Source organism: Alligator sinensis, unplaced genomic scaffold (assembly GCF_000455745.1).
Source record: "Alligator sinensis unplaced genomic scaffold, ASM45574v1 scaffold611_2, whole genome shotgun sequence".
Classification (NCBI taxonomy): Eukaryota; Metazoa; Chordata; order Crocodylia; family Alligatoridae; genus Alligator; species Alligator sinensis.
Window position 1 is genome coordinate 2,178,641 of NW_005841869.1, and position 20,138 is coordinate 2,198,778.

Genomic DNA, 20,138 nt, shown 5'->3' on the forward strand with positions numbered 1-20,138 from the left:
ACCACACCACCAGGTACTTCATCCAGACCATGGCCTACGCCGACCTCCTGGTGGGCGTCAGCTGTCTGGTGCCTTCTTTGTCCTTGCTGCACTACCCCATTGTTCCCTGGGAACCCTTGATCTGCCAGGTCTTTGGCTACGTGGTGTCCGTGCTCAAAAGCGTCTCCATGGCCTCTCTGGCTTGCATTAGCATAGACAGGTACATTGCCATCACCAAACCACTGACCTACAACACCCTGGTCACTCCCTGGAGGCTCCGCGTCTGCATCCTGACCATCTGGCTGTACTCCTGCCTCGTCTTTTTGCCCTCCTTCCAGTGGGGAAAGCCTGGCTATCACGGGGACGTGTTTCGGTGGTGCGCCAACTTCTGGGAAACGGATCCCTATTTCACGCTTTTCATCGTGCTGATGCTCTACGCCCCAGCCGCTTGCATCGTCTGCTTCACTTACTTCAACATCTTCCGCATCTGCCAGCAGCACACCAAGGAGATCAACGAGAGACGCGTGCGCTTCAGCTCCCAGGAAGGGGAGGCCGGGGAGGCACAGTCCTGCCCGGACAAACGCTATGCCATGGTCCTCTTCCGCATCACCAGCGTCTTCTACATCCTCTGGCTGCCCTACATCATTTATTTCCTGCTGGAGAGCTCTCGCGTCTATAGGAACCATGTTGCTTCCTTCTTGACCACTTGGCTTGCCATTAGCAACAGTTTCTGCAATTGTGTCATTTACAGTCTCTCCAACAGCGTCTTTCAGAAGGGGCTCAAACGGCTCTCGGGGGCCGTGTGCGCCTCTTGTGCGAGGCATAGGTTAACAAAAGACTCCTTTACCTCTCGGGGCAAAAGGCCTTCCAGTGGATGCCACGTCTAAGAAGCATGTCACTGACTGGGGAATGCAGGGCCAGCCCTGTAAATGGCAGCATCCCTCCTGTACCACAGCGTGCATTTTTAAGAGGTCCAGATTTGCAAAAAAAAACCCAAATAAACAAAAAAGAGTTTCTGAGCGAGGCTGTTAGCGCAGAAGAATCGGGAGCGCACGTTCTCGCGGTTTCTCTTTAAATTTTGAGTGCGGTGGAAGGGGCGGTGGGGTTCCACCTCCGTCTTCGTTTTTAAGAATAAAGCTGTATCTTGACACTTACTTTTCCAGCTGGCTTGACAATGTAGTGGGTGTGTGGGAGCTTCAGCAAAAGCTCCTTTTCTTACAGCTTTACTAGGTTGTTTCGAGATTCGTGCTTCACATGTAAATGATAGGTCTCCAGTGGAAATGTCACGGTGAAATGGTGTATTACAGGGATTTTTTTTTTTTTTTTTGAACGTGCCAAAGTTTATTGATGGTTTGTGTTCCAGCGTCCTAATGCAAGGGGCCAAATGGTTTGTCTTTCAGCTCTACTCCAAGCTCTGAAACAGTGAATAATGTGAGCATTCTTAGCAGTAACTTAAACTTGTAATGAGCCATGAATGAAGCAATGTGATCAAAGCGGTCATACGTACCTGCAAACCGATCTGGTTTCTGTGCCCCATTTCACCAGTAGAATGTTTTGTCTCTGATCGGAGTACAGTATTTTGCATCTTCCTTGTTGTTCATGAAATAGCAAGAAAGAACTTGGGACGGACCAAATTCAGCAGTTTAATAAAAATGCATTTTTATAAGATGAGACAAAAAGTATTCACTGTTTTGGGACAACAGAGTTGTGGCAGTGGTTTGAGGATGATGCCCATATGTGAATGTTATTCTTAAAACGGTAGAGAAACGTCACATTTTTGTGTGTGGCAATTTCTCAAGAACAACTTTAAAAATAACATGTTGGATTTTTTTTTTTTTAATCGCAATTCTTTTGACCCTTTACATACTAGAACTTAGGGGTAAAAGGAAAGAAAATAATAGTCTCTTAAATAGCTAAGGGAACTAGGTTGTAAATTTAATTACAGCATTTGAGTTATGGATGAGCAGATGAAACTAAAACAGGCATTTTTTTCCTTAGGCTCCCTGGGATTAAAGATAGCTTGAATATAGCAGGAGCTAAATCCTTTTGGCAAGCATCTATCATAAACCGGTCATACAGAGTCCAGTATCTGAGACTTAGTGTCTCGTTGACCACAGTTTTAAAAATCTGGTTTAGATTAAATATGTTTCTATACTGTAATGCCGTGAAGAATTCAGTATGGCCCTCAATAAATTCATCTTCTTGAAAAATATCCGTATCTTTTGATGGATGCATGTCATGTCATCTTGGGTAGGAAAAGAGTTTGGAAAACATATTCTTGTAATAAGGAGTTGGTCTGTGGATTGTCCTTTCTAGCTCATGGTGTCTTTGGCACAGAGATGTGCTTCCTTGTTGCCCTCAAAAGGAGTGGGAATACATACCACAACTGGCCTGCAACTCGCTGCTGTCCACGTGCATCCAGTCTTCACATGTAATAGGAGCACTTTCTGAAGGACTGTGTTGGGTTTTTCATGCATCATAATGTTTCCGGTCTGTGCACATTGTCATTTCACAGTGGGATGAAGGAAACCTAGGAGAAACAAGTAACAAAATGCTGCTGAAACCTGGGATTACTCTCCGGGGTAAAGGAAAATCCACAGTGTGTATTACAAAATAGATATAAATCAGATGTTGGTTTTCTCCCATACTTTGCCATACCTAATGGAAACTTGTAAAGATAATTTCCTCCTGTAGTTCCTCCAAAATGTAAGCACAATGACTGTCCTAGTCCCAATGCCATTTCAGCCATATTATTATTTATTAACCACTTTTATTATTTGTATTGTGGCATTGCTTAGGGGTCAGAGCCCTGTTTTGCTCAGCAGTGTGCAAGCGTACAACAAAGACTGTCTCTACCTCAAGGAACTTGCAATCGAGTGTTATTGTTAAAGATTATAGTGAACATGACAAAGTAGGGGAAAATGCAAGGGAGAAGTGAGTCATTTCTGAACGACAGTATTTGTAGCAGACGAGCTGGCTAATCATTCTCGTGTGTTCTGTCAGCATTGATGGTGGGGCTAGGGGGTGATGTATAGGTTTTGGTCATAAATATTTAGCATTTAGGCTCGGCATTTGTGGAACACCCACTTGTGCAAAACACCCTGGCTTTTCTGCAATTCTGAGATTTGGCATTTGAAGAGATACGTCTGAGCATTAAAATAGCATTTGATTGCAAGATAAGTCAGAAATAAATTGCCTGCTGGGTCCTACAATCCATCCCGTTCAGGCTTTCGGTATCAGTGGAGATCTGAGGACAAACTTGGTTGCAGGAGTCGGGTGCGAGTCAGTATGTTTGAGAAAATGGGAACTTAACCAAAGGTAAATGCGGAGCCTGAATGCTGACACACGTAATGAACTCGGCCTGGAGCAGAGGCTATTTTTATCTAGCCATCCCAGAGTCGGGTTCAGAAAACAGTACTTTATCAGCCTAGCTATTTTGTAAAACATTTGGGGAATGGCTGCCCAAGCCAGCATTGCACTGATGGCTGGATGAAGCCATTGCAGCTGTAGTTGCTCCCAGCTGTGAGATTGGATTGCAGAGCATTTACTAAAGCTAGGCCTTTGTCTTTCCATTTCCATATCCAGTGAAACCGTCACCTTGATTTCATCTCAAAATTGTCATCAGTTAAGCTGCCTTTCACGAGAGGGAAGTGGGAAACCCTGGCACTCTTTGTAGGGGTGAGGGAGAACAAAAGAAAGAGGTGCATCCCAGTTTAATTTACAACTCCACTTTTTTTACAGGTGCTTCCAAAAGGAGCCTCTGCAGGCTTCTCTGAATAGTGCTAGGTGGCTCTTTTTTGAATTGCATATCATGCTTTAGCAAGGTTTTTGTAAGAGCTCCTTCTATTTGATATTAAAGTATAGGTGTAGGCTAGGGATATGCAGCATTAAAAAGAAAAATCCCACTGGATTTGCATTCACTTCAGTGAAGTCACATTTGGGATGAATCTGGCTTCCTGTGCTTGGGCTCAAGTGTTGAAGAACTAGTTTTAGCCCCTCTTATCTTGTTTTGTCAGGAGTGCATTTGACTTCGTCCTGTATTGAAACGAGGTATAGTAGTCTTTTTCAGGGATCGTCAGAGGTAATAATGTTATGAATTGTTACACACTAGACTTCCTAGTCAGATCATATCCAGCATTGCAAGTTTGAAAATTGAGTCCTGCTCTTGCTATAACGTTTCGTGTGTCTAGCATTAGAGAAAATGGTAAGTTATGACTATGAGCCTTGCTTTTAAACGTGATAGCCAAGGGAACATAGATATGAGATTACTTGTCGTTAAGTAAAAATGAGTCTTGGTACCTGCCATGAGCTTTAAATGATGGAGTGGACTTGTTTCCATTTTAACTACTTTCTGCAGTTATCTGCCTTGCTTTCAGATTCAGCTGGGAGAGGCTTTAATTTCCCATATGGAATTCACTGACACTTCTGAGTTCCCTGGGAAAGGATTTTCACACACATCTCTTTGGAAAGGAACGTGATTTATATAACTCATCGAATCCAAAAACAAAATCTTCATACAAAGTGATTGGAAGTTGAAGCTTGCAGTATATAGCTGTTTTTAATAGTTTGGGAGAATGTGTTTTAACTTCATTTCATAATCTCAAGTCAAGTGACCATTTTTTTTTGACATGGTGATTTCCTTACTGTGTGTGGCAAAAAAGATTTGCTGTTGTATACTGTCTTTTTTACATGTAGCTAATTCTTTGCTTCCCTCTTTTGTAGCCTTAATTTGCTGGATGTTTTTGCTCAGGTCCTAAATTGTCAGTAGAATTTCAGATTTCCCCCTTGGGTCCTTACACGGTTCATATCGACTGCAGTAGTTAAGTGTTGAAGAACAGTCCTTTTAATATTGTCCTAAGACTCCTGCAAGGGAAGGAGGCAGAGTGAGGGTGAGGCACAGAGAAACTCAGTGAGGCAGAAAGCCTGTGATGGCCCGGAGAAATGAATCAGGACTTTCCAAGCCAACCCTAAACCATTGTTCTTCTCACCTAGAGATTTTACTTGCTAAGAAGCAGCCTTGCACTTGAATGCAACTGAGCTGAGCTCTAATAAACATTCCTAGCCCAAGACCAAACTCCATGCACAAAACTGATGAGCAAATATTCCTTGCAATATTAGCAGATGGAAACACCATTAGATGATGCCTTGGGGTCTCCACATGTTGGGACGGTTCTTGATTTCAGGTGGGCAGTCCTCCCCCTCTGGGTTTACAGGCTGAAGTTTTATGGGGCTTGTACTTCTGAAACTCCACCCTTGGAAGCCTATGTCTGGTCTTGCCAACCTTTTTTGAGGCTTTTGTTCGCCCAAATTTTGTTCTGCGTATAAAAAGCTCGCGATAATTTTGTTAACGTATGGAAAATATGAAGTTATATTTGTTTGGAAATCACCCTTGAAGTGTTTTAGAATACAATTTTAGTTCCTGATTTTGGGTGGGGATGAGACCTTCATTTGCATGATTAGGGCAGGACCTTCATTTTCAATATATAAACTTTCTTTTTTTGACATGTTGGAGCTTTGCAAAATTGAGCGAGAGACCCTTCCAGTCTTGCATTTTAAATAAAAGCAGTATTTAAAGTTTAGTCCACTATAAATTCTCATCTAAACTTGTGGTAGCACATGATTTCTAGTTAGATTTACATCATCTCAATGTGATATAGTTAGAAAGAAAAATCAAGTGACTTCATTTGAGTTTATTAAAGAGTTGTATCTTATGCTGTATAGGAAAGTATGAACACTTCCTTGAAGCATGAAGGTTTTGAAGCCATTTCTGTTTTAGTGATGGAACAAGGAGAGAGCTTGAACCATCTTTAGGTGGCACAGAGAAACCAAGCTAACTTAAGTAACAACTTAGGGTGTTCTTGATGTTTTTGGGTACCATGCCTGATAGTCGTGGATAAAGGTTGTTTGTGCAGTTTAAAAAATAAGTTAGACAGTGCTGTAGGGTATTTTGGATAGGGACGATGCTGCCTTGAGCAGGAGGTTGGACTAGATGACCTAGTGAGTTCCCTTTCCTTCCAACCTTTCTGTGGTTCTACGAAATGAAAGTTTTGTATGAAGAGTTTGCAATGCTGTTTTTTGCAGAGGTTTCTAGAGTCAGAACCATGGGTTTGCAGGAAGGGGAGCACAAACACGTGAGTTGTACCCTCTTTTTATTTTCAGCGTAGAACTAGTTTCTGTGCCCATCACTGTAACTCACTGTTCTTCTTTCCTCGCACACATCGTCACTAAACAGTGTCTGCTCAGAAATGCAGCAAAATGCCAAGGTGCAGCCATTGCACAGCTTGGCCTGTATTCCGGGCTCTGCTAGGACCTCGGGAAAACCAGTCAAGTATGTTGCAACCTGGAATTCACCTCCGGGAACTCTAATTGTTCTAACAACAGGTCACAAGATTTTGAATAGATTAGACCGAACTGTGGGTATGGTACCTTCAGGGTTGGTCATGGCTGATGGGCTCCTTCGGCCATCGAGTTTCAGAGGCTGCTCCCAACAAGACCTGGTCCCTGTGCAGGCTCCTGTGTGGTAGCTGGTTTGGTACAACTCAGAAGGATGGTTTTAGGATTAAAGCACTTCAGTAGGGAATCAGGTGGTCCAGGGTCCGTTCCTGACTCGGTGTGACCTTACATAAGGTGTTAGCATTTCCTGGGCCACAGTAAAATGGTTGAAGCGGTTGGATACTGTGCTCCAGGGGAGCCAGTGGATTTAGCACATCTGTTCCCTGCTAACGTCTGCCGTTTTCTGTGACAAGTGCAAGCCTTTGTGTGCCCACCTGTGAGGTGGCTTATGTCTGCAGCCATGTGGCTGCTTTACTCATTCAGTGTGTAAATGTTTGTTTCTTCCCCTTTGTCCACTGAAGCAACTTCTTCCAAAAACCTGGCTTTGTTCCCTTTTGGCTTGACAGGTTCCCAGATCGGTTTTGAACTCTTCTGCCACGAGGGATGCATGCTGGCCCCCAGGACTGTGGGGCTGTGTTTGAAGTGTGCAGAATGAAGTATTGCTGAATGTAAGGCAAGTTATGGTTTGTGTCTGCACTGTTGTTTGTGTTTAATGATAGTCGTAAATGGAAACGTTTTTATCGGCGTGCATTTGAAGACGTCTGCAGATTTCAGCCCTAGAATCAGTACTTAAAAATTCAGTTTACAGAGGGTTCGAACTGAATGACAATGTTAACATTGTAATCTGGTTGCAAGTACACAACTGATCTCTTATTGGGGCTTCTATTTGCTACCTTAGACTGTGTTCTTTGTTAGCCTCTGTTAGTTTAAGTGACAAAAAAAAATAATCAGTATTTAGACAATCTGTTTAGACCAGACACTTTGTTAGAGTCTTGACCATCTTGGTCTGAGAATGTGAAGAGAAATGTCAGGAATACTAAACAGGATGTCAGACGCTGAGCAGGGCTAGGAAGTTACAGCGTCCCGGGGGTCTGTTGCTTCTAGACAGACCTTGATAGGCAAATGTCTTGCACTGAGTGGCCTGTTGTTTTATTGAGGCTGCAATTTCTAGTGTTCTTGCGGGTGAGCATGCTTTAACTAGTGTCTTTGTTCCTTTGATAACAATTTTTCTAAAAAGATGCACATTGCTGTCGTGTTTTACCTGGCATCTGATAGATGCCGAAAATAGGTGAAGATCCTGATCATCACTAATTTTAAGACTTAATGCGTATCAGTCTTCCCTTTTCAGGAAGGTACCCATTTGTAATGTGAAAGTGCTGTTCAAGAGTAGAGGTGGCAAAGTGAATCTGGACTTCCAGCTCTCTTTCGCTTCTCTTCTTTTTTTTACCACTTTTCGTATTTTGTAAGACGAGGATAATACTTTTGTAGTAAATAGGAGGAGGTTGAGGCTCCAGTTAAAAGAACATTGAGAAATCTTAGATGAAAAGGGCTATATAAATGCAAATAATGTAAAATCCCTGTAAAGATGAAGTGAACACATAGATATACCCATGCAAGGATTAGTCCTTTTGAAATGTGGTGAAGATCTCATGGTATGAATAAGAAACAAATGTTTGATCAAAACAAGTCATTACTTTTACTGAAAATGGAAAACAATTTTTCTTCTGGGATTTCAACTCCTCTAGAATGAATCCATGAAAATCAATAATTAGATTAGTGGGACCAACTTTTTAGTATGCTGGCAAGAATATAGAGAGATTTGTCAGAGGAAATATAAATAAACTTTGTGCTAGAGTGGCTTTGGTATATTTATAGTGCTAGTGATTTTTCTGTGTGAAATTTTTGACTATTTGAATATAATGTAAGGCTTTGATTTTTAGCTGATGTTAAAGTTGCTCATTTCTTGAGGGTATGAGAGTACCAAAATGTGAAAAGATCTTTACATTGCAGACTAGTAAAAATATTGTGTAAAACACCTGTTAAAATGTATTCTGTAGCAGTTATCAGTGGAATTGATGTTTAGTGCCCAAGGAAAAAAAAGTGGGGGTTCTGGTCAGTGGAAACCTTTAGGAAATATTTATCCTCCTGACCTTGCCAGTTCAGTGGGATACGGCCTTTTTGGAGGGGGTATAAATTGCTGTATCATTTGAGAAGATGAAGCAGGCACACTGGAAGTTGCAGCACAGTTGATCCTTTTAGATAACAAGCAGTGTGGTCATTACCCTCAGTTTTGAATGGCCTGAAAGGATCTGAATAAACGTCTGTATGCTGCCATTGCAGAACTCTGATTTTAAAAGCACTGTACAACACGCCCTCCTGAAAGCCGCTGTGCTGGTAAGGCCCCGCCCTGTGTAACCTGTGAGACCCCGGTCCTATCGTCATTTAGCAGGGAAGAACGACTCCATCGTTTCATTCCAGTAGGGAATGCAGCAGGATGGAAATCGGCATTTGAAAGCTCACGTTGGGCTTTTTCTGCTGCTCTTGACGCTAGGGTTGTGTCTTTTATGGGGAGCTCCACAGGTTCACCAGTCATTCGTGTCTTTTTCTTTCACAGTTTCTGGTTACAGCCCAAGCTTTGCACGTGTGCTCATTCAGGTTGCGTTTTTGAACAAAACACAGTAGAGCAATCTTATTGTAAAGGATGCTTCCTTTTTCTGGTGGTTTGCATGCTTCCCTCTTGCATAGCAGTGAGTGAGGCAGCAGCCACTGATGAGATACCTTCAGTCTCTTTTGGGGAGAATTGCCATCTGGAATCTATTCCCTGTTTTTTGAGGAATTTTGTTTGTCTCAGTCCAGTTCTCAGGGGACAGGTGATGGCGTTCCAGAAAATTTTCACATCTGACATTCCTTTTTGGGGAGTCAGTAGTGAGGCCAAGAAGAATACACTGGGGTGTGTGTGTGTGTGTGTGTGTGTGTGTGTGTGTGTGTGTGATATTTTACACACTTTTTGATGTGGGAAAAATTCAAGGAGGAAGGGTAGGAGTGAGTGAGAGCATCTCTGGTGCCTCTGACATGAAGAGCCATGAAAGAAAAGATCCACCAAAGCAGCTCAAACCTTAAGGTAACAAAAAAAATAGATGAGTGGTGGAGCAATGCAGAAGCTTGTGTGTGTGTGTGTGTGAGAGAGAGAGATTCAGTGTAGACACATTATGTTGTCAGTCTTGACTCCTTAAATGTTCTTAATTCTTTTTGGTGGATTTGTCCTATTTTGTGTACTGGAAGGGGGACATTTTGATATTTATGGAGACAGCTGAAGAGCTGTTGCAGCTATACAAGTCTATGTTTGTGCCAAGTTTAAAGCTGTTTTAAAATAAGTACTGAGACCACTTCTACCCCATTATTTTAACAGGCATTCTGTAGCTGACTTTTCAGTTAGGACTAATAATAGAAAAGCTTGTGATTTAGCCAAAGCTACAAATGTTACTGATTTAAAATAATACTTACAAATACTTTCAAATATTAAATGAAAATAGAATAAACTGAGGTATGTAAAATATTTGATCCTAATTCCTTACATAATTATTTCCAAAAGTGAGTTTTGCTATGGGCTACTGAGAGAGTCCAAAAACAAATGTATTTTTCACTGTGAGATGCTCTGTGTTGCAGCTGTGTAATGCATCTCTCTCATCCTGTTAGTTTTTTATCAGTGTATATATATGTATATGCTGCTAAATGAACATGAAAGTAATTCTAGTCACACACTTCACATTAGACGTTTGCAGGACATGCCATTTTAAAATGTTGACGTGGTTCTTAGAATTCTCAAGACTTTTGCTAAATCTGTTACCGACATTTTCCTTCCTAAGAAAACTGCACAAATTTCAATAATTGTTCCACTGGTTAAGCATTTGTCTACCATTCATTTTGAATTACTATAATCTTGATACAGATTAAAATTGAAAGGGCTCTTGAACCATTTCAAACTACTGACATGGCAGCTTAAGATAGCCTGTTCTCTCAATGTATAGATGATGCATCAACAATGTGAAATAGTCTTAGCATTTGCTGAAAACCTAGCTAACTTTAAATGCTCTCTTTTTTTTGCAAGAATGCTAGGTTTAGTGCAGAATTGCACACCAAAGGCATCTTAAAAGGAGTATCATTCTGACGTGGGATATTTCTTCTCTTCTGAAAGGATACTCAGGATTCAATAATGTGTCTATGGGAGCAATTATTTTAGCCAAAGTTTGCATGGATGGTTTTATAGGAGGTTTTGCTTTTGGCGTTTCTTGATCTACTTTAATGTAGTATTCCAACAGAGCCTTGTTAAGAGTGTAATTTTTTAAATTCTTAAACGCACTTGTACACTTTATTTCAAAGGTCTGAATGGCTCATAAAATAAATTAAAGAAATAAACGACACTTCGCATGTTTTGACTTTGTGTTGTCTTGGGTGGCTTTGTATGCAGCGTTAGTTTATTGGGATTTGGTTGTGTCCTTGAGGGGCGGGTACTCCTTCTCCGATCTCCGCTGCCTGATTGACTATTTCATGTGTACTTGCCAAAGGCAGAAAAACCTTGACCATGCAGTTTGTATTTATACTTTTCTCCATACATGATGTATGACATTTTTGCCAAACTTTTCTTTTATAATTTTCCTGTGGGAAACTTGAGCCCTAAAAGGAAACAAGCACAGCTAAAGGGCTGGATTTCACAAGGGATTCGCTTTTATTTTTAGAATTGCACTGTATTGCCATATTTGGACTGAAAATGCACAATATCGATGCATTAAATCAAATTGCAGCTATTCACCCATTCTGAATTTACTTCAACTTACGTTAAGTATTCAATGAAGTTTTGTGAAAAACACTCAAGTTAAATGTTTAGGATATGCTAGTTCTAAATGCCTCCTGTAGTGCCCTGGCCACAGTATTTCTCATTAGCAAGTATCTTCCTCGGAAAGCTGCTATGATATGCCTTAAGATCCTCAGCAACAGGTGTAATTTCTTTTACAAAAGCATCCTGCAGTGGTGCAGTCCAAGACAAATTGAGGAGTATGCTCAATGTAGAATACAATGTAAAGCCAGAATGTGATTTATAGGAAAGAATCTTGGGAGTGCTGCTAAATTTGGACACAGCAAGATAAACTTGGCACCGGTTTTAAGAGTGTGCTGCTAATATTGCGATCATAGCAAAATAGTTATTCAGCGACATTTTGGTATTCTGGGATGTATTTATAATGTATAGGCCTGTCCAAAATAACTTCTTTCCAGCAGTGTGTGATGGCATCACTGTTGCCTGTTTGCTGTTTCTCCTATTAACTCTTTTCAGTCCCTTTTTTAAACAGCTGGAATTTGGCATTTAAAATGCTTCTTTCTTTGCATGTTTGTTACATGTGCGTTCTGACTACAAGCCACGGGCCCAGTGCAGTGGCTGAGTAGCATGTATAACACCACTGACTGCTTATGGGCCTTGGTATCCTCATCTTCATAGTAAGCTTCTCCTCTGATTGTGTTACAAAATCCTTGCAAAAGCAGTGATATCTCTTTGACTAGTAACCTTGTAAGGTAGCAGTGAAAATCCAAGGTGCTGGGGGGGGCGGTGTCTGGTTCCCATCAACTTGATTTTTGGTGTTCAGGCGGAGGCATTTGAACTCCGATATGCATCACAGAAAATGGGGTTTTCTTCCTTTTTTTCAAAAGAACAGGTGGGTATGATTGCAAGAAACTAATAAATATTCACAAATTCTTAGTCTGCATTTAGATAAAGAGATTCAAAAGGAAACTCAAACTTTGCACTTTAAAATAGCTTAACACAAATAAAATATAACTGTAATATAGATGGCACAGGAGCTTTTCTGTTTTTAATGCGATTGTAACTTGAGAGAGCTGCTGAAGGAGACCAAATAAAATAGTTGTGTTGATAGATCAGCAAGGTATGCTGCAGTATTTTTGCATTTGTCCATTGCATTCAAATGATATTGGCTAATAATGTGTTTTTAACACCTCTCTGATGACCCTCCAACTGCATGCATGAAATAAAAAAAAAAAAAAGCACCCCCCTCCCCCCCCCAACCCCAAAAACCAAACACACCACTTGGTGTCCCATCTGCTTTCATATGTGACATTTAAATGAACATATCATGATCGCTGCTTCTGTTTTTCACTGAGGTTTAAAACTTTAAGCAAATGTAAAATATAAAATATAATGTGAACATGATATGGGATATTTAGAATATGCAATATACTCGATGGCAATTCTCTTTTTAGTATTGAAGCATTACATTTAAATACAGAATTTTGCCATTTGCTATTTATTTGTTACATTTACTGGTTTTAAATGATGTTTTATTTCATCTTAATTTTCTTAGGAAAATAAAAGACTGGGCAGATACCTGGATACCTCCCTTAGCAGAGGGTTCCACGTACTAGCTATGCTTTGTTGTCTCAAACTGTTTTTGTTCCTGCCCTTTTTATCATTTTTTAACTTTTAAATCTGAAGTTCTCCAACTCTGGTTATGGGATCAACGTGGTGTCAACTTGGGGAAGAACAGATGCTTGTTGGTCCCAGGTTGTCTCAGTTGGCAATGGCAACCTTTGAATCGGGGGGTACTTGTGTTGCTCTGGGTAGGCATATATGAGGTTCCCTTTGGTCCAAATAAAAAAAACCAAACAAAAAAACTAAAAACCCCACCAAACAAATCTTTGCCCAGTGGTCACTAGTACAGATCCGTCCCCCTGATGGTCTCAGCACTTCCCCCTGCGCTTGTTTTGATTTTCATGCCGCTGTGGGGACAGTTGTAGGTCAGGAGCTAAACGGCATTGTGGTAACCTTCTTGCCAGACTCAGTGCAGCGGGGATCTAAGCATGGTGACTTGATGTTGCTCACTTGGCGATCCCTCCAATATTTCTGGGTTAATGTCATGATTCTGTCTACTTCAGGCATCTCTTGCGTCATTCTGGTTAATTGAAGTTCTGTACCTCCTGTCTCATTTGTCCATTGGCTATTTGTGCTCCCTCCTTTGCTAATTATTATGCCCAATCAGAAATAGCACCCTGTAAGGAAGTCCAACAGGATCAGACCTTTCCCAAAAAGCAGTTTCCAGGGCAACAGTATTTCTACAATAAACATTTTCTACCAAGTAGCAGAACGTTCCCGTGGTGTATTGCTTTGAGCAAGTTTTACAAGTCAAATCCCTGGTGTACTGCATACGTTAAGTAATTTAACTCCAGTGAATGAGCTTCTAGGGTTTGATGTCAAGTCCAAAGTAAAAGAGAGAGATTTAGTTTTCTGTCATTTGACATAGTTTGCATTCTTGCAGTCTGAAAAGCACTGTGTATAACTTTCCTTACCAGCCTCTGAAAAAACTCTCACATTATTCTTAATGTGTCTGTTGGAAAGAATGTGCCTTTTTGAAGTCCAGCTGGTTCTGGGTACAGGCAAGCTTGTTTAGCTTGTACCTGTCTTTCTGCATACGTTTCCCTTTCAGCTTTCTCAGGGTGTCAAGTACAGGGTGTTGCGTGTTTCAAAACCTCCGTGTTCCCCAGGGAGGGATATTTTTTTCTAAATGAATTGTGGGGTCATAGAGGGCTGGGTGCCTGTCCTGCTGCAGGTTATAGTGCGTTACTTCTCATGTGATCTGTAAAGACTGCCCCCCTTCCCCTTTCCCCAAAGATCAGCTTGTTGCATCTTCCAAAAGTCTTTAAAGAAGCCGCGGGAGACCTGAACGTTGGATTTCAGGGAGGCCTGCTGGAATTCAGTGTTCCTTAGTATCAGTGGAGCTTTCACAGGACCCCAAGTTTCTCTTCCCATAAAAAGGTCCTTTCCTAACTTTCCTTCCTATATTTTACCTGCGGTACCTCCTTGAGGACATGCAGTGATGTCCCCTGGCCCCCTCCAGTGCAAACAGCTGGATGGGAGGCCTCTTCCAGAATGGGAATCAGGTGCTTTCTCTGCCCCATGACACTTTCCTATTGCATCTTTTATTTATTCTATCTATCTATTTATTTAAATTACAGCCTCCTCCTTGCATTAACATTAGTTCTCTGCTTCTCTTGCTTAGTTTGCTAGCCCAGTGTTAGGGCTGGGAGGGATAAGCCAGGCCTGCTGAAGTGTGCAAGAGATGGTAGCTATCGCTTGTCCAGCGTCCTGTGTGCTTTCTGCATAGCAGACCTTACAGGTGATGAGTGCTTGTATTGTAGCAGGAGCTCCTCCTGTTGCACCCCTGCGTGCTCTGGACAACTGTTAACTACATACACATACCTTTGCAAATGCCAGGAGCCTCCCTGCCAGATCTAGTTTGTTAGCAAACAGGTTAATTTTAGGGGCACGCGTGAGCAAAGTGTCTGTTAAATCTCGGCACAATCCAGGAAGTGGATAGATCCACTAAAATGGTAGCTAGCTTCCTGTATTTTTTTTATTTTTACTTTTATTTATTTTTTTGTGTGTGAGCGAGTACAGTAGATCATTCTGTAATTTGCTAGATCAGGTATTGATTTCAATAGTAGATTATTTTGTTTTTAAAATGCCTGAGAAATCATCGACTCATCCACTTAAAAAATAAATACATTAAAAAATGCATTTCAGAAGAAAAGGGAGAGTGGTTTTGTATCAGGTCCCAAACTTTTCTCCTTTTGTTAGTCAATGTATTGAGCTGTTATGGGAATTTTAATCTTTTACTACACTTGTTTCAGTTCTCATGGCAGTTTTCCACTTGCTTTTCTTTATTACTTTCTTTTTCTTCCTGTCATTCTTAGCTTTCTATTTTTCAATTCCAGTTTGCGAAGGGCGTGTGCTCAGAAGGGTTTCCTTCAGTTCCCAGTGCCCTGAAAGCATGAGAAATTGTCCAGTGAGCCAATTCTCACAGCAAGGTATAAAAATAGGAGTAAAGAAAAGGTTACACAATGCTGGAACAGCAGCAGTTTGTCCTAATGACCGTTTTTCAAAGCCATGTTTTGAAAAATATTTTTAAAACCTTATCACTTCCGTATATTTTTCTCTCCCCAAACTGTGTTCCAGCAGCTTGGAACCAGCTTTAGAGATACTTGAAGAATTGCACCAAAACATAGGAGTCAAGTGCTGAACAGTCGCGCAGAGCTGGGGAAAGTCCAGCTCAGCCTGATTCCACCTCTTTAACAGAAGAGGAAATTACTGCTTGAAAGTCCTAGCATCATTTTCTAACCCAGTATTTAATACATGTCTTCAAAGGCAGGCTTGTTCCCTTCTTGAGACCCAGCCTTACTTCCACAGTCTTATTGCTCTGTCACTGCAGCAAGCTACAGGCAACGCTGAAGACAGAAGCAGTATCTGTTCGATACCAGAATCAGCGTCCATTTTCATGGAATCTGTGTTTTTACAGAACAGCTATTTATTATTACTTGATGCTTCACACACTTTAGTACACAGATAAGATCAATAGGTTTAGTTTCATACGCCTACATGTTTGTGTACTCTGCCTCCCCAACAAATTAGTCATTAAAGGCCTATGTTAGCTTGCTTGTTTGCATTAACTTCAAAAAGCTTATTCCTATATTCAGTTACTTCAGTGTTGCAATATGGTTGCTTCTGCTTTCTTCATAATGGGATAGACTTCTTAGACATGCTGTATTGTTAACAAATTGCAGTGTCTTACTATACTTGATCATTTCCAAGACATCCCAATAACTTGATTCTAATAGCAGTTTAATGCCTTTATAATGAAATGTCTGTGGCCAGCCATGGAGAAGACTGTTAAATCTGGATTAAAATCACAAGGGAAGATCAAACGCAGAATGAAAATGTCTCCTCATTTGTTACCAATGGCATTTTCCAGAGTAAAGAAGCAAGTAAAATCTCCGATTTAATGCATTATGTGTAAGGCTGATTATACCACCTATTATACATGTCTAGTTCACATGCAGACTCCCAGGTGCAAGCATCCTTAAACACTGTCACTCTAGGCAAGGATGTGACACGTGGCACGTCCACATGTTTATAATCAAGGCTTCTGATGTGCGTTTGGTCTCGAGCAAAAACAATTATTTTATGTATCCTCTTGGGCAGCGTACAACACTTGCACTGTGTTCTGGTGTGGCTTCACAGCGCACCCTTATGCACACCGCTTGCACAGGAAATGGTGATCCATAGTAAAAGTGAAGACGACCCAACCTTTTAATTGCACACCCAGTCACTGCCACAGAAGCTACCTCATGTCAGCACCTGAAGCTCTCAGTAGCACAAGTTGCCTAATAAATTTGACTGTCCGTCTTCTGATCATCTTTGATTCTCTCTAGCTGCCTAGGAAGGCCCTCATGCCACTACTGAAATGAGAGACTTTAATTATAGTCAAAGGGAAATCAACTGAGAACAAGTCTTTCTGTATCTATTTAGCTGGTTTTATTCACAATTGAATTGCTGAGGTGTCTTGCCACAGGCTGCAGAGAGGCCACTGGAGCTTTGGAGCAGCGTACTCATTTTGGTGAGAAGACTGCAGAAATGCAGTACGCACAAGTGTGTGGGGAAAGCCACAGGGAGCTCCTCTTGTTACACTTCCTTTCTTTCAGTGCATTTTAACTTTAGTCCTCTCATCTAGTTGACCTGTTATTTCAGCAAGAGAAACTTGCTTAAAGATACTCAAAAAGAAAATTTGGCACTTTAGCAACTGTCTTACTTTTAAAATCTGAGTTCAAATCAATCTCTGAGATTTTGGGCAGTTTCTCAGATCAGTATGAGCCATCAGTCCAGATTCAGGAGTGAGACTAAAACTGCCCATAGCTCATTGTGTGGTTGAAACGTTTTTAAAGCATTTTGAAGATAGCTTGAGTGAGTGATTCTCGTAATGCAGTCACTGTGCATGGTTAGATTGCACAACTGAGATGGATGCATTTATCCTCTGGGGTGTAGGTTATAGCTGTGTTGGTCTAAGGACATAAGCAGACAAGGTTCTTTGGGTGAATCTGATATCATTTATTAAACCAACTTAAATAGTTGGAAACATTTTTCTTAGCAAGCTTTCAGGTTTAAAAACCATTCGTCAGGCTGAGGTCTAATAAATGATACCAGATTCACCCAACGAACCTGGTCTGCCTTTATGCTGTGGGTGCTTTTTGTCTGTTCCCTCTATGCACTGCCAGCTGCCTGGCCTTCCAAGTCATGTTGGCTTCCATTGCAAGACAAGCTTCATATCTAAAGATTTGGCAATTTGGGAATTCTCTTCGGGCAACTGTATTTCCAACCTCTTTCTCCATCATTTTGCTTAATCCCCTCATCAGCGGGTGTGTATGTTTCTTTTTAAAAACAGGGGGTGGGAGGGTGGGCAGAGGGAACAGGTCCTTACCATCACTTTCTGTACTGAGCAAAGCTGTGTAATTTATGATCCGTTTGTAATGACCTCTTAACTCATTGAAATGCACAAGTTGCCAATCCCCCATAACTTCAGAGTTCTTTCTGCATTGTTTCCTTGTTTGCAAAAGATATTCAGCTTTCCTTGCAGTACTGTTTGCTCCGACTTAAACCTTTACAGCGCAGCAGTTTGTAAGGGGAGCTGGCAGAGATCAAAGCTATCCCAGGAGTGCTGGTCCCATTGATCTGGGGAGAGACTGATGGAAATTTGGGAGTGTGAGCAGGTGCCATCCCCAGCCTGTGCTGCACACAGAGTAGAAGCAAGTTCATCTTCATGGGTCTAGGCTCTTACAAGGGATAAGATTGCATAGGTTAGTTCATGTGGTCTCCCTAGGCTTGCCTGCTCCAGCCAAAAGTGGTGGAGTAGCAAATGCAGTTACCTGAATTTGTTTAACCGGCACTTTTCGTGTAGCAAAAATGAAGTGGAATTTGGCTAGTGGCACTTGGGTCAGGGCATCTTCAGAGGGAAGATTTCTGGCTTCTGAAAGATCACCACCACATCCTGCAGCGCTTCACATCTGCTGGGGCAGTCCCCCAGCTCACTGTTGACCGTCCTCCAAATGTGCTCATGGTATGAGATCTCACAAGATCATGATCCACAGTTGTCATGTAACAGGCAGTTTTCCCCAAGCCAGTGTTTCATTTTGTTGTTTCCGCTGCAGTGCGCAGCATACGTTACTTTTCTGTTGACCCTTGGTCCCAACATACGGTAACCAACACTGTTTTAATTTTTTAATTTTTTTTTAAGCCTGCAACTCTTTCTGATGTACCATTAATCTCTCACACTCTTGTTTTCAACAGGAGTCTCCCCAGGACAGTGCTATCACTCGAGACATCAATCGCACGTTCCCAGCTCATGATTACTTTAAGGATACTGGGGGAGATGGCCAGGACTCCTTGTACAAAATATGCAAGGTATTTCACAGCTTCTTGGGCAGCAATCTTTGACCAGGATACTTTGTGGATTAACAATACTTAAAGAGAACATCTCTCCATGGTTGGATTTAAATTTGCTGTGTTGGGTTATTGCTTAGTCTTTCAATAAGCACTGTTGAATCAAAAAGTGGTTGTGGTCTGAGGGTTGTCCTAGCTTCTATGAAATAACCTGGTTATAGTCCTGACACCAAAACCACTATTGCATTGGGTATTAGTGTCCTTGGTGGCCAGCATACAGGTAAGACTAGACAAAGAGAGAAATGGTTCACCTAGCACTGTGCCAACTGAGGGATGTAATGCTTTGTGTGGCCAGGGGCCTGTGCTTCAACGAGAAGCAGTGACCAAGAATCTGAGATGAACTCACTGAGTTGACAGCTTTACATTTTTTTCTTTTCTTTTTCCCATGCTAAAATTATTGGAGTTTTCTGTTTCTTTTGAGATGCATAAGAATAAGTCAATCACCAGTTCACTTCTTACAATGGACAGTTTCTGCTGAAGAAAGGAATGTAAAGGCAGAGGTTGAACAGAGCTGCTTAAAGTAAAGCTTAGGACGCATCAATCTAGGGAGGTCCAGTACAAAAAGAGCAAAGGAGCTACTGGCCAGGTCTAAGGTGCATGAGATGAGGCAGCGTCTGGCCAGTGCTTGTTAGACCCGTACTTTTATAAGAGAATATCAGTCTGTGTGATCTGAGCAGTTAATAGCACGCTGAAGAAAAAAAAATGCTGCAGCTGCAGGTGAAGAATAAACGTCACATTTGGTGATGAAAATCTAGTTCTTGTTCCTCACAAAAATGTTTAGGTTTCCCTAAACATGTAAATGCTGGAAATATTTTTGCCCAGTTATAGGTATTGTATTTTTGCTGTTATCCGATTGAAGGCTTGTGTAGGTGACCATCTTTCTGTCCATCACATCCACAAATTAAAGACAACCCTGAAAACGCTAAGTTAAACCATATTTTGTTTAAAACGTATTCTTGGAATACAGTTAATGATCTTGTGGAACTTTGATATAAGTTCGCTAGTCCGACAGAAAGCAAAGGTCTAGGAAAGGACCTAGGTGTCTATAAAGCTGAAGATAATTATGCATCCCTCATTAGCATTATAAAGCAACAGGCACACATTTAAGTCGCTGATTAAAATGCAGAAGATAATTAGCAGGTAAAAATGACTGTTTTCTGTTTGATCCAATTACCTCATTTGACTAGAGTGTCTCAAGCTTCCAGCACTTTGATTCTGCATTTAGAAACCCTTCATGTGTTCTTCCCCTCGGGAGACGGTTTTTGTATGCTGAAGCTCAGATTCCTGGCACATCAATTCCTTCCTTTATAATAGTGTTTAAATATGATGAGGTTTTCACAGGGGACAGTCCTAGGCAGAGGGGAACGTCTTTGCATTTCATTAGTATTGAAATCAAGACTTGGTAACCAATTAAAAGGTTTTCTCTGCCACGGAATCCCTGCTTGAACATGGTAATTAGAAATAGCACCCAAAATCTCAAATTTCCTTAAAGAGA

At 41.2% G+C, this 20,138-nt stretch overlaps 2 protein-coding genes across 8 annotated transcripts in view; both read left to right on the forward strand.

Moving 5' to 3' along the window:
- Nucleotides 1-20,138, forward strand: part of RABGAP1 (RAB GTPase activating protein 1) — a 92,779-nt gene that overhangs the window by 48,016 nt on the left and 24,625 nt on the right. For all 7 annotated transcript variants that reach the window (XR_003092178.1, XM_006016900.3, XM_006016901.3 and 4 more), the window contains one exon: nucleotides 18,491-18,604. Coding sequence is in view for 6 of the 7 variants with exons in the window: in XM_006016900.3 (XP_006016962.1) it covers nucleotides 18,491-18,604 (114 nt within the window). In the remaining variant the exon portion in view is untranslated. The remainder of the gene's footprint in view (nucleotides 1-18,490; nucleotides 18,605-20,138) is intronic.
- On the forward strand, nucleotides 3-4,381 carry GPR21 (G protein-coupled receptor 21; the record flags this gene model as incomplete). The annotated part of the gene is made up of 1 exon (XM_006016933.2): nucleotides 3-4,381. A coding segment is annotated over one exon (864 nt), but the record flags the coding sequence as incomplete, so codon positions are not given.